Genomic DNA, 14,647 nt, shown 5'->3' with positions numbered 1-14,647 from the left:
GGACACCAAATAAATATCCCGCAACACTCTTATGTATTCAGTATTATTAAAACAGTGCAACACATATTGCACTGAAACTGAGAATAGCTGACTGACAAACAAAACTAACTTAAAGAATAACTTGAGTCACAAAATTAACTTTCATAAATTGCAGAATATTACAAACTACTTCTATCTGCCCAGGTGGTGTTAACTATAACACTTCTAATTTTGAGAAAATGAACCATTCAACAACTGTGGTTCCTCAACTTAAGTGAATGCATTACTAAGTCTAACACACACATCAATAGGTCAGTCTCTTGGATGTAACACAAAACTCAAAGGTAAAACATAATAACTTGATGACATCAAAATGACATGTTTATAATATGTTACAAATTGTTCAAGAAAAAATGGTGTTACATATCATCCACGGATGCTCTGTTGTTAATATGAACTTAAAAGACCATGTTTTGGTTGAATTTTTAAACAATGCATTAACATGTAGGCCAGCAGGCCCTCAAGAAGAAATAAAATATCAAACCTGGTGTAGTTTCGTTTAAAATGAGTTCACAGATGACACCAGCATCTTCACCATGATTACAATTGTCAATGCTATTATAATAACAGCTCAACAATTCAGTTTCTTCGCCATCGCATCCAACATCATCCAGATAGATTTCTCCTGTTCCCTCACCAAATGATGCACCAGTACGATAACCTAATGCCCCAGGGAATCCTAACTCATTGCAAACAACATGAGCATCATGAATGTCCCATTCATCATCACAGACAGTGCCCCATTCTCCATTTAAGTAGATCTCAACACGTCCAGCTGTCTCATTACCTCCAGCAAGACGAATGGAACCTTCCTCTGTGGAGAAATAATGAACAATCAAGATTTGCTACAATAATAGCCTATGTTTGCTTTCTAATGCTAACCTATTAGCCAATTTCCTTAATGTGAGAACTTAAACTTGTTCTGAATAATTTGCTGGTCACTTACACCATGCTTACACAGACTAACTCGCAGAGCTCGTCAACACAAAACCTGTGCATTGATTTAGTTGCTAATATATATTTCATCATAGTATCCATAAGTTTAATTCGCCTTCTATTACAACATGTAGTAGCATCCCTTTAAACAGACTAACTATTAAAGTGAGTCATGAGTAAGCTCATGTTCATACGACATATATGATATATGACAAATGATTGAGGCTTGAAGAATGATGGTTTTTGCTGGACCCCCTTGCCATCTTCTGATCTGGTGGCATTATATTGATGGTTTTCTTTGTCTGGACCAGTGATGAGGAGTATCTCATGTTTTATTTATCACATAAATTCCTTACACAGCACCATTCACTTTTCTACTGACTACTCATTCCAACACTTCCTTGAGTTTACCATCCGGAAAATAAATGACATTTCACCACCTACATTCCAATAACTCATACCATTCCATTGCATGGGGACCATTACTAACCGTTAATCCTCATCCCTCACATACTAACCTTTCATCCTTCATTTCTTTTATTCATGTTCACCAGATACTGCAGATTTACTTTTGTTTAGTTACACCTGTGTAGTCAGCTTTTTGTTATGAGATGAGTAAGTGTTTTCTAGATTTTGGGAATAATGTTCAGGTTGGGGGGTGGGCAGGACTACATATTACTTTATATGTTTTAAGGTAAGCTAAAGAAGAAAGCTTACCATACTTGTGGTAGTTACAGTAGTGTGAGGGCGGCAAAACAACCCTTGTATCTTTACTGCGTCGAGAGCTGTTGTGTGTTAAATGGTCACAATTGAGCGTGTATGATCCAGTGGCTTCATCAGTATGAAGTATTTGGCAAATGATCCCCCAAGGACATCAAATAAATATCCCACAACACTCTTATGTATACAGCATTATTAAAACAGTGCAACACATATTGCACTGAAACTGAGACTAGCTGACTGACAGACAAACTAACTTAAAGAACAATTTGAGTCACAAAATTAACTTTCATAAATTGCAGAATATTACAAACCACTTCTATCTGCACAGGTGTTGTTAATTACAACACTTTTAATTTTGAGAAAATTAACCTTTCAACAGCTGTGGTTTATCATCTTAAGTGAATGCACTCCTTAGTCTAACACACAGATCATTCGGTCAATTCCTCAGATGCAACACAAAACTCAAAGGTAACACAAATTCATTTGATGACATCAAAATGACATGCTTACAATATGTTACACATTTTTCCAAAGAAAATAGTGCTTAAATGGCATCGAAGGATACTCTGTTCTTAATATGAACTAAAAGGAGCATGTTTTGATTGAATTTTTAAACAATGCATTAACATTTAGGCCAGCAGACCCTCATGAAGGAATGAAATAACCAACCTGGTGTAGGTTCCTTTGGAGTGAGTTGACAGATAACACTTGCATCTTCAGCATGATTACAATTGTCGATGCTATTATAATTACAGCTCGCCATTGCAGCCAACATCATCCAGATGGATTTCTCCTGTTCCCTCACCAAACGCAGCACTATCACGATAATCAAGGGCCCCAGCGAAGCCTAACTGATTGCATACTACATTAGCATCATTAATGTCCCATGCATCATCACAGACAGTGCCCCATTCTCCATTTAGGTAGATCTCAACACGTCCAGCTGTCTCATTACCTCCAGCAAGACGAATGGAACGTTCCTCTGTAGAGAAATAATGACAAATCAAGATTTGCTACAATATTAGTCTATCGTTGCTTTCTAATGCAAACCTTTTAACCAACTTGCTTAATGTGAGAACTTAAGCTTGTTCTGAATAATTTGCTGGTCACTTACACAGACTAACTCACAGAGCTCGTAAACATTAAACCTGTGAATTGATTTAGTTGCTAATATATATATTTCATCATAGTATCCATAAGTTTAATCTGCCTTATAACACAACAGGTAGTAGCATCCCTTTAAACAGACACACAATTAAAGTGATGCATGAGTAAGCTCATGTCCATACGACATATATGACATATTTAACAAATGTTTGAGGCTTGAAGTATGATGCTTCTTGCTGCACCTTGCCATCTTCTGATTTTCTGGCATTATACTGATGTTTTTTATTGTCTGGACCAGTGATTAGGCGAGTCTCTCGTGTTTCATTGATCACATACATTCCTTTCACAGCACTAATAACTTTACTTCTGATTACTCTCTCCAACTCTTGCATGATGTCACCATCCAGAAAGGAAATGTCACCCTCAACACCTTCATATATATTCCAATAACTCATTCCAATCTATTGTACGGGGACCGTCACTAACCTTTAAATCCTCACCTCTCACATATTAACCTTTCACTATGCATTTGTCTATTCATCTTCACCAGATATTGCAGGTTTTAGTTAGGGGACCATTAGTTTACGGACCCATTTGATGAATTCCTCCCCTTAAAATGTTAGTTTCCTCCCCTAAAAAACTTTACTCTCCTCTCCTAAATCATACGTGAGGAAAGAAACATTTGCGAGAAAACTAACAATTCCAGAAACTAACAGGAGCTGTTTAGTTATGCCTGGGTAGTCAGCTCATTGTTATAAGATGGATAAGTGGTTTTAAAGTTTTGGGAATAATTTCGTAGCTGGGGGAGGGGATTACACATTACTTTATATATGTTTTAAGGTAAGCTAATGACGAAAGGCTACCACATCCAAGGAATAAACAGTAGGACCTACCCTTACCCTTAAAACAGCTGTGGTTCATTAACTAATTTGGTGAATGGACCACTGAGTCTAACATACAGAATATTAGCTCAGCTCCTCAGATGAAACACAAAACTCAAAGGAAAAACATAATCATTTGATGACCTCAAAATGACCTGCTCATGATTTGTTACACATTTGTCAATAGCAAATGGTGCTATAATGACATCCAACGATACGTTGTTGTTAATATGAACTTAAAGGAACATATTTTGATTGAATTTTTAGACAATGGATTAACATTTAGGCCTGCAGGCCCTCATGAAGGAAAGAAAAAACCAAACTCTCTGATTTATTTAGCATTATCAAAACAGTGCACCATATATTGTATTCTTTAATTTCAGAACTGTGGGAGGGGGAGGGTTGTTACACATTACTATATGCAGCATTATTACGGGGCAGGATTCTGCGTCCGAGATGCAATGTTTTAGCCAGCTTCCGAACTTTTATATCTGCGAAACAAACCCCAAGTACACACACACTCATAACTAGACCTATGGAGAAATACAAATTTTTGAATGAAAATTTTTCTTTCTTTTCGAAAACGACAACTTCTTCTGAAAAGGAACAACATTTCCTCCAATCCTTCATATGATTTTGAATGTTAACAAATAATAACAATCAACCGCAAGGTACAGGGCAAAGTTGTGTGCTATAGGCTATTGTATGTGTGCAATAAAATATCATAATGTTTGACCTTGTTGTCACATACATTTTGACGACAAATGCTCAAGGTACCAATACGCTAACATCTCTGATGGACATTGCGTAAACATTTTTTTTACACAGGTCTGCTGTAATTTTCGTGGAGCTAGTTGTTTTGCAAATACTGCACTTCAAAGCACCAAGGATAAATGTTGGATCAGATTTTGAGGATTTGCGCATGTGTAGTTAAAACTGAAGTTTGTATGAGCCTATGTATGCAATATTAAAATGAGCTGTGTGGAATTTGATGTCCACAGTGTAGGTTAGGGGACGTTTGAAGAGTTGGTTGTTGGTAAAATCACTGCAAGGTCAAAGCATGGAGCTACTTTGAGGTTGGTGAGTAGGGAAGTACAAAGGGCAGTTGAAAGAGGGGCAGGGCAGTAAAATCGGTCGAAAGGGCTGGGCGGGCGAAACGAGGGGCGGGTGGGGTTGGCCACCCCTGTAAAACAGCAAAGCTAGGGTATTAGTATCTGCCCTATATATTGTGAAGAGCATTAACAAAGTATAGCCTACTAACATCATCCAGATGGATTTCGCCAGTTCCCTAACCACATGCTGCAATAAACATGATAACCAATTGGGGAATCCTAACTTCTTTATCTTGGTTTCTATTGTAATTACTAAGCAAAGTCAGCACACACAGTACTGGAAATATCATAGTGGTCTACTAACACCAAAAGTTGCTGTACGTCAGGCACACTTATTTTTTCACATACGGCTGTTTAAAAATGGGCAGCATTTCCAAGCATCTAATTGAAATAAAATTTTGTAATGAAAACCATTTCCTAAATATGAAGTGTCATTGCTGGTGATTGTCTGTAACCATGTCTGAGCAATCAAGCAACTGTCAGCAGACAAGGGACATTCTGCTGTCAGGTATATATACAGTTGCGGGGACGGGGGCGGGAGAGTGACATTGGTAAAACTACTGCACCACCCTGGTCTTTTCTGATGTTGTTTCTATCTTTTTTAATTGCTAAGGAGCAATGGAACTATCAGAGCTGTCATTTTCACATGTTGATATTTCTTTTACATTGTTTTCAGCAGTGGCCTGGGACAAATACAACACATCTCCTTCTACTTACCTGAGCCTTTTTCAGGATTATAACAGACTACACTGGCATCTTCGAAATGACCGCAGAAACCCTCAGACTGGAACTGGCATTGCAAGAAGTCAGTTTCATTGCCAATGCAATTTGTGTGATCAGACTGTATGGGGCCTGTGCCTTCGCCAAAGGCTGCATATGCCAGGGCTGCAGTGGCTCTTTGGAATCCAAGATGGCGACAGACGACTGTTGCCTGACTTATATCCCAACCATCATCGCACACTGTACCCCACTGACCATTAACATAAATTTCCACTCGACCTGCAGAGCTCTTGCCGCCAGCTTACCGAAGTGCAGACGTTGGGGCCGTTGAACTGAACAAAGCTGGAGGTTAAAATTAGAAGGAAAAAAGTTGCCCAAGTTATCTCAATCTGCCTAGTTGGGTAGAATCTGTACATCCCGATTGAACAACCCCAAATGACCCTTGATATATTCTAGTAATTTGAATTACAAATTTCATACGTTTTCTGCCAAGAGGCTTTTTTTAATCAACTACACAATTATCCAAAGTGGCAAGAGGTAGCCTTGCTTTTGACATGTAAATGAGAAATAACACCAATTATCCTGGAAATCTTGCATCCAATTTCTACATGTCAGTTTTGAGATAAACATTTGAGGTTTGTTCCTTTTGTATCCAAAGTAAGCTTCAAGCAAACAGGTGGCATATCACACACGCACATGCGGGATAAACATGCTGTTGTTGGTCCTCATTTTTTCTGCAATTTTCTTCTCAAACTGTGAATGCATTGTACTATGAATAAAGAAAATTCATGGAAAGTTTGAACAAATAACAATCCCTTAGGTGAAGTTAGATTCCTTCACAATCAAAGGTCAAAACAAGAGTTTAAAAAATTGTTTGAACAAATTCTTTCCATAAAATCAGAACGCATCAAAATTAAAGGTTAAAATTACATGAAATACTGTATATAAAAATATAACATGTAAGCTCCTTATTTGTGTGAAAGGTTTGACATATCCAGAAAACAATGTGAGGATCTTTGAATGTCAAGTTCATAAGGATTTTTATATCATTATATCCCTTTTTTGAAAAAAAGGGAAATATTGGGGAAGAATTTGATAACAATTGAGAAAAAACATTTCAGATTTACTCATTTGATATGGACATAAAGTATGCTGGGTAATAATTTCTAATGTCACCCATACACAATCATGGTCTTATTTCCAATCGATGCATCAATGACCACTTCCACAATTGAAATCACGCTTTAATGTTGAAGTCACCTGATCATGAAACATACAATAACATCCCATCACACATATGAATTCATTCCCAAGGTAATATAATCATTCTAGATCTTTAAAAGAAAACAAGAGCAATAATGTTTTGATTATAATCCATATCTGGCATCACAACTTTTTGCACAATGAACTTATTCAAGTTACACGAAAAACAACAACAAAACAATGTTATGAAGCTGGAAGCCAAAGATTGCATGCGTTTACAAGCCATTGTTCAGTTTTTAAATCCCAAACTTCATAACACTGTCACCAGTATTTGGCCCCAAAAGTACTCTTAGTATGAGAACAAGTTGAAGTACCCTTAGTATGAGATTGAGTAAAAGTAGAAGCTACACTTGGTATGAGTACAAGTAGATGTACCCTTAGTATGCGATTGACTACAGTAGAAGTACCCTTAGTATGAGATTGTGTACAAGTAGAAACTACCCTTAGTAAGAGATTGTGTAAAAGTAGAAGTACCCTTGGTGTGAGTACAAGTAAAAGTACCCTAAGTATGCGATTGAGTACAAGCAGATGTACCCTTAGTATGAAATTAAGTACAAATAGAAGTACCTTTAGTATGAGATTAGTATGAGTAACGTAGAAGTATCCTTAGTATGACTATGAGTACACGTAGAAACACCCTCAGCATGAGTATCCTAGTACAAGTAAAAGTAACCAAGTAGTATGAGCACGTACATTAGGCGCGTAGCCCAGGGGGGTGTTTTGGGTGTTCAAACACCCCCCATGGCCCAAGTGCCCCCAAAAAATATATGCAGAAAACACCAGTGACTTTGAGAGATACGCTAGTGATAATTATCGCACCTCCTCCGGGCCTCACTCGAGTCTCTTCCAATCCTCCTTACAACGATGCACTTTGTACTGTATATATATATATATATATATATATATATATATCTATATCTATATATATATATATATATATATATATATATATATCTATATCTATATCTATATCTATATATATATATATATATATATATATATATATATATATATATATATATATATATATATATATATATATATAGGTCAAACCGTTCAGGTTGAGTGCCCTCTACAACGGAATACCACGGGCCAAGAACGTCTAAATGGGCTATCGTTGTTGAATATCCACAGAGATGTTCCTGTCAGCGCATTCTAACTGACTTGGCGAAGAAGCCGAGAAGATTGGACTTTCGTCTGTAACAATTTCTCTATTGTCACGACTCACGTTACAGTATATGCCCAACTTATACAAACTCTAAATTATCGCACTACTGGGATTTTAGCTTTACTTTTAGTGAGACTCTAAGAAAACCGTGATACCAAATATGCCAAAATCAATGATGTGAGAGTACCGTTAACTCTTTGGGTTCCCAGTTTGCTTGTCAACAGACTTCTACAGTTCAAACGAAAGGGAACTCTATAGGTCCGCAATTCCCTTGGTCTTTTGATCTCTGATTCCCCAAATTATCCTTCTTACAGTTCAAACTTTTGAGTTGAAGTTGAACCAAGTTGCTTGTAAATTATATATATTGAGAAAGGTATCTCTTTAGGTTCGCATTTTCCTTGCATCAATAATTGAGTCTATATAGGATTACATTTTTCTGATGTGAATAGAATTATTCCACAAAATAATTATCAATATTCTTTTGCATGATTTGAGCTCAAACATTGCACCATTTTGCATCTAGAGGCCTTAAAATTCCATTTTCCCCCTAAGACCCCTCCCCCATGTCAGTCTCCAGCAAAACATCCCCCATGAACAAATCCTGGCTACGCACCTGACGTACATATAAGTACCCTTAGTATGAGTATAAGTATCAGTACTCAAGCAGCAATAGTATGAGTTTGAGTACAAGAAGAAGTAACCTTAGTATAACTAGAAGTATCCTTCATATGAGTACAAGTAGAAGTACTTATGTAATACTAGATACAGAATCTAGAAAGCTAGATGCAGATTCAGCTTCTTTATCTGAGGGCGAAAGACTATTCCAGATAAAGACAGAAAAGCATGACCACTAGAAAGCTTTGTGGCTAAAGAAGTAGGGAGCAAGTACAACTTTAGAACTAGCTTGCAGTCGGCAAGCAGGGGTGTACCCAGGTGGGAGCAAAAGAATGGATGCATTTGAATGATAGGAGTAGAATTTTGAAATTGATGTCAGACTCAACAGACAGCAAGTGCAACTTGCAAAGGATTGGAGTAGCATAATTTGTTGAAGATCTGGTCTGAGTGAAACTAATCTTGCCACTGAGTTCTAAATGATGTGTAGTTTCTTTGGGAGGCCACATGACATCTACAATAGATACAAATGGGTGCACAAGAATTACATTTGCTGGTACAAGTAGTTACAGTCTTACCAATTTTGTGATGGTTCGTCTTAAATCTTTGCCAAAACGAATTTTCATTATTGACCTTTAACAGTCAAGATGTATTGGCTAGTTTACAATCTGGGTATTACCGATTTTGAAGAGGGACTGAAATCACTGGAAGCAGATATGGGGTCTCTTTCAAGGAACAATATCAGTTTGCAATTTAAGTTGGCAACTACTGATATAAAAGAAAAGTTAAACTTACTGACATTAGTACAGATCACGCTAGCATCTTCTTCATGACCACAGTTATGTCCAACACCACGGAAGACACAATCTGCCAATCTTTCTTCTTGGCCACTACATTGTATATCATCCATTAGAACTGGGCCGGTGCCTTTACCAAAATGGGCGTTTGTAAGAGAAGCAGCTGCTGGTCCAAAACCCAGTTGGTAGCAGACCACTTCTGCTTCATGGATTGTCCAACCATCATCACATACTGTACCCCACACTCCACTCTGGTAGACCTCCACACGGCCTTCCGTCTGTTCTTCACCATCCACTAAACGAATATCTCCTTTTTCTGAAAAGATGTGTACTAAGAACGTTTAACAGTTAAAGACATTTCAGGTCAAACTCTGTAACTTTAAAAATGTCAGTCACTGCAATAAAACAGCTCTCTGAAAGTACGTCGATCAAAACTGATACAGTCTTATAGTAACTGTTACTTGTCATACATCCTCTGAAGAAGATCCTATTAGGATCGAAACGTCAGGCCCGTTTACTTTTACACGAAGTCTAAAGAAGTTAAAAAGAGAAAAAGGCATAGATTGGGCATGTCATGAGAATGTATAGAGATGGCCACTGTGGATTACTACATTTACCTGGACACCCCAATGGCTGAGGGGAAAGATGGGATACCCAACAACATGGAGGATAACAATGGAGGATGAAAGAAAACAACTTGGGTTTGATATCTTGAAATGATGCAACAGAGAGTGTTGGGAGACCATTACAGCCTTACGGGCCACACTTTGTGTTGCTGAAGGAGGCTATTATTTCCAATGCACCATTGCAGAGAGGGCTTGTGTTCTGTTATAAAATTGATGATAACAGCTATGGCTTTTCCTATGTTGCAAGTACTTAGTAACAGTAAGCTAGCTAAGTCTATAACTACATCAGATATGGGCCGGGGTATTTTACTCTAGAGTAGACCTATGCTACAGTATATGAAATATTTTTATTAGTTTAAAGTAAAACACTTTCTTTAGGTACAGTCGATCCTCATCAAAGATCATTTGAGAGATGTAATGCAAAAGCTATCAGTACATTTATGAATAGTTGAAGAGGTTCTTTTGTAAATTCAACCAGCTGCCTTAGGGGTTATTTATCAATATTAATGCCAAACGTTTAGCATAGAATGCTAAAACGTTTTCAAACATAGGGCCTAATCTACCTTCCAAATGGGAATATAGGATCGCCTCAACAATTTCCAGTTATTATGAAGGATTTGATTAGATGAATATTCCAGTGGGCCCTGAGGGAAACATTGATGACATTAATCTTGTCACACTATGAAATGCATGCAGTCACTTTAATTGGAATATATAGTCACTCTGCATCCCTTACATTGCCTAAATAATGACACAATATGCCAAATAGGCCAGTTTCAAAATGTAAAATTTAACACACTTTTACAGAATAATATTGGAATAGCATTCAAATTATTATATGACTACTTTGGCCAGCAAAACTATTAAAAACATTCTATTCTAATGTTCCAAGAAATCTTGATCTTAGATGATAAATTACTTCCCCTGTAAAATCACTATGCAGAGATGCCAAGTTGTAGATTTCTGAGAGAGAGAGATTTGCACAGGCCGCAGCTCAGTGCCCTGCTAGGGGGGTCCGGGGCATGCTCGTCCGGAAAGTTTTGAAACTTTAACATTAAATTGTGTATTCTGATTGCATTTTGGGAGGATGCAGAAGTTGTTTATTGTTGCAACAAATTCAGACAAATTGACCAATTATCTAAATCCTCAATTTTATTCACTTTATTTAATACTAGTGTATACTGTGTACTATATACTGATGGAACATATGTCATACAAATATTTAAAAGATATAACCGTGTGATAACAGGCAAAATTCAGAGCAGAGCCAGTGATAATTGGTATATCTATGATCACATGTATTCAGCACTTGAAGGTAGATTTACACCAAGCAAGATCTCCGAGGAGAGCAAAATAATCACTGATAACATATTTCTGGCTGCTGGGAGAGAAGGCAGATTTTTATGGGCATCAGAGGGAAAGCAAGTTACAGGACCTGATTGCAGGAGTCTCCCACCCAATGTGGGAGGTTTGGCATATGACTTTGACTTCATAATGATTGACTTTTAAACCTTGGTAGCTCAAATTAAAGTATTTCAATCCTGTTGAAGTAATTTCACTTCCAATGCATTCTGACGCTTCACATGCTCCACTTTGCTTGCTAAGCCATTCATGTTTTCAGGGTCAATAGAAGGCAAATTAAAGGTTACAATTACATGGTCATTGTTTCTGCTTTTTCTACATCTTTGGCTTCTGTCTAAAATCTCATAAGAAGATTTCCCATCTGTTTATCAGGACAACTTTTTGAGGATTTTCCTGGTTGTCCTTTCAACAACCAGGTCTTTTGTTTAACTTGTCCAAACAACAAATATGGTTTTGCTAGAAACTTGCATAGCAACAAACAATAACCAATAACAAATAAGTACACTGTTGAACAAAATGTGTAGGTTTGATGGATAGAACACTAACTTTTGGTCCATTTTGGTGGTTCTATCATGCTATGGACGAACAGTACATCCAAATTGTTGGAGGCTGACGATACCAATTTTGAGGCTATTTCGATACCGTACAATGGAATCTCAATTTTATGAAAATAGTTGTCACTTGTCTACTGTACATATAAACTAAAAGGCTGAGTTTAGACATTTGATCGTCTAAGCCAACGATCATGAAACATTTGTCCTGCCTTTACATAATAGACTCTCCAAGGTTAAAACCTGAAATTATGCTTCTCTATTCCAATAATTCTTCAAATCTCTTGGAAACAAATTCCATAGTGATTTCCAAGTGAAAATCATTGTTCGTCGGCAGTACTTGTTTATAAGCATTGCGCACATCTGATTTGATTTTTTTAAAGAAAAAAAAAGGGCCCATGCAGTACCTATAGTAAGTCAAGGTAGTTTATGCTGTTGGATTGACTCGATAATTGTAGTACGTTTAGCATATCGTCTTGCAGGAAAATCGATACGAATGCTGATTTGATATTGCCTGTGGGGGCGGCGCCAATCAAGGGCCGCTCCCACACGGAGCATCAACACTGCTGACCAGATTTGTCAACGCCAGGGCCTACGTCAAATACATTCCCTCGAAGAAAATGTCAAGCAATAAAAGGTCAAAAATTGACTACTCTCATCCAACGAAACCACCCCGTTTACTTCATATGTTATGCTTAACACAAAATAGAATAATTTACGAAAACTGCTCATGGGTATAATTAATACTACTATGGTTATACTAAGGCTATACATTATACACCTAACGTTAGGCTAGGTCGGTGCCTGTAACTTGACCACATGTATCTCTTTTTCTTACAGGTTGAAAGACTTTCGTAGGTTCTTTAACGATTTTACAGAGATTTCCATCATTTCTGCTTTCATTTTGTTCGTATAAACTAGCCCTACAACATGGGCTTATCGGTCTATCTCCGACATTTTATCTAGTTCTGAAGCACTAAATTCTTTGAATTTGTATACGTATTTTGACGTCATAAAAGTGAACAGCACCGCCAACTTTAAAGGAGACAACAACATCAAATGAGACAACAGCATCAAAGTAGACAACAACGTTGAAGGAGACAGCAGCATCAACGGAGACAACAACACAAAAAAAAACAGCATTGAAGGAGACAACAACATTAAACGAGACAACAACATCAAATGAGACAACAACATAATAACAGACAGCATAGAAGCAAACAACATAATACATTTCCCTTTCGGCGTTCCATACATATCATCTAGTCTTGGCCAGATCGTTTGTAATACTCTTTTTCTCACGTGCAAACTGTACATGCCTCAGAGTCCGTTCCTGCCTACCACGAATTCGCTCACCCACTGTATTTTACATGCCCGAGGATCTGTTCGGTACAAAAATGTCTTGGACATTTCTTGAAAGAGGGGAGTGAACTTATACAAAGCCCAAATCTTTATTCATATTATTGTTACAAAATTGCGTGTCATGTGAGATCATGTTTCTTCCACAGCAATTAGCGACCGTCTAGTGATTGTTTACTGCGGGAGGCAGGGCTTGAATAAACATTTTGGGGGAAGTGGGCCCAATTGGCAAACTTGATTGGCTTCTTCGGCTTTCGGCAGTGACATGGGGAGATTTCCACGATGAGAGGAGACATATAAGGCAGAGAAGTACTTATTGTTTTCGAAATTCCTTTATTCACAGCATGTTCCCCATGAGTAAACGATATTTTCAAAGAAATCACAATGTGATCATTACGCTACATCTGATTGTCACATTTATGTTATTGTTTATTCCAGTAAATCCTTGTCAAATAACTATGGTGTTCTACCTACATACGCACTTGCGCGACATGAAACGGCACAATGGATATCACCGTGCATAATCCCTTAAACAAAATTGCCTCCCAAACTTTGCCCCTGGTAATGCATGTTGTGATTTCGCTTTTGGAGAGCCGTGCGCCATAACTTTATAAGGCCTAAAAGTCACTCTCTTGTGATAGATGGTGAAACTGTAGATTAGCTGACTTGTTTGGTAAATTGACTGAAAATTAGTTAACAACCCGCACACGCATTTATCAAAAACTTTGCAGACCAATCACCTCATGGCAGGAGGAAGTTCAATAACTGTCAAATTCCATTGAAAAAGCATCGTTACTGATCTTCCTTTTTTTTTCTCCCCGCTACCGTGCCCACAACACGACCCACCGTCATAGCTTGACGACCCATTTTTGGACGAGAATATTGGCTGCCGGTGTTCATGATTACAAATAACTCGGAAGATCGGATGTTGCGGAGCATATTCGTCAGAGCGTATAGGTTGACACTCCACCTCCCCTCCCAGTTACCCTCCCCTACCCACCTCTTCCCCATATCCGTTACCCTTCCATCACGAATGGTGAAAATAAGTGGCTTCAGCTTTACTGCAGTTTCCAAATAAAAGTGTGAAAAAACGTGCAGTGACCTTGCGCGCTCTTGTTATTTGAGATGAAACAGTTTGTCATGTTATGTCGATTTCGTCCGAAGACGTTTTAATCAGATTTCACGTTAATTATCTGCAGGCCGTCCTGCACATTTCGTTCAAATGTTTACCGACTGTATTTTATACAACAAAACTAATCTTACCTTGGGCGAGACAGGCTGAGATGCAGATGAGAAGGAATCCTAAGATTACTAACCCAGCCGAAGACGAATTGAACCACCGTGTCGTCATCTTGATACCAACGTAACGAATGTCTTAAACTCTCTCTCTC

The 14,647-nt window shown here is 37.8% G+C and overlaps 3 protein-coding genes across 3 annotated transcripts in view; all 3 read right to left on the bottom strand.

Annotated features, from left to right (window-relative positions):
- Positions 1 to 3,197, bottom strand: part of LOC139975136 (scavenger receptor cysteine-rich domain-containing protein DMBT1-like) — a 17,592-nt gene extending 14,395 nt beyond the window's left edge. The window contains exons 1-3 of the mRNA XM_071982778.1: positions 3,170 to 3,197; positions 2,504 to 2,680; positions 524 to 853 (exon numbers count right to left, since the gene is read on the bottom strand). Of these exons, the coding sequence (XP_071838879.1) occupies positions 524 to 853; positions 2,504 to 2,680; positions 3,170 to 3,197 (535 nt within the window). The remainder of the gene's footprint in view (positions 1 to 523; positions 854 to 2,503; positions 2,681 to 3,169) is intronic.
- LOC139975067 (neurotrypsin-like) lies at positions 717 to 5,816 on the bottom strand (the record flags this gene model as incomplete). Its single annotated transcript, XM_071982684.1, has 3 exons — positions 717 to 853; positions 2,368 to 2,680; positions 5,516 to 5,816. Coding segments are annotated over 2 exons (534 nt in total), but the record flags the coding sequence as incomplete, so codon positions are not given.
- Positions 5,672 to 14,647, bottom strand: LOC139977329 (scavenger receptor cysteine-rich domain-containing group B protein-like). Its single transcript, XM_071986616.1, has 3 exons — positions 14,520 to 14,647; positions 9,357 to 9,674; positions 5,672 to 5,860 (listed from the first exon to the last, which is right to left on the bottom strand). The coding sequence occupies exons 1-3, from the start codon at positions 14,605 to 14,607 to the stop codon at positions 5,820 to 5,822; spliced, it is 447 nt and encodes a 148-aa protein (XP_071842717.1). The 5' UTR covers positions 14,608 to 14,647; the 3' UTR covers positions 5,672 to 5,819.

The sequence above is a fragment of the Apostichopus japonicus genome, chromosome 2 (assembly GCF_037975245.1).
Source record: "Apostichopus japonicus isolate 1M-3 chromosome 2, ASM3797524v1, whole genome shotgun sequence".
NCBI lineage: Eukaryota > Metazoa > Echinodermata > Holothuroidea > Aspidochirotida > Stichopodidae > Apostichopus > Apostichopus japonicus.
This window is presented reverse-complemented; position numbering and strand designations above follow the sequence as displayed.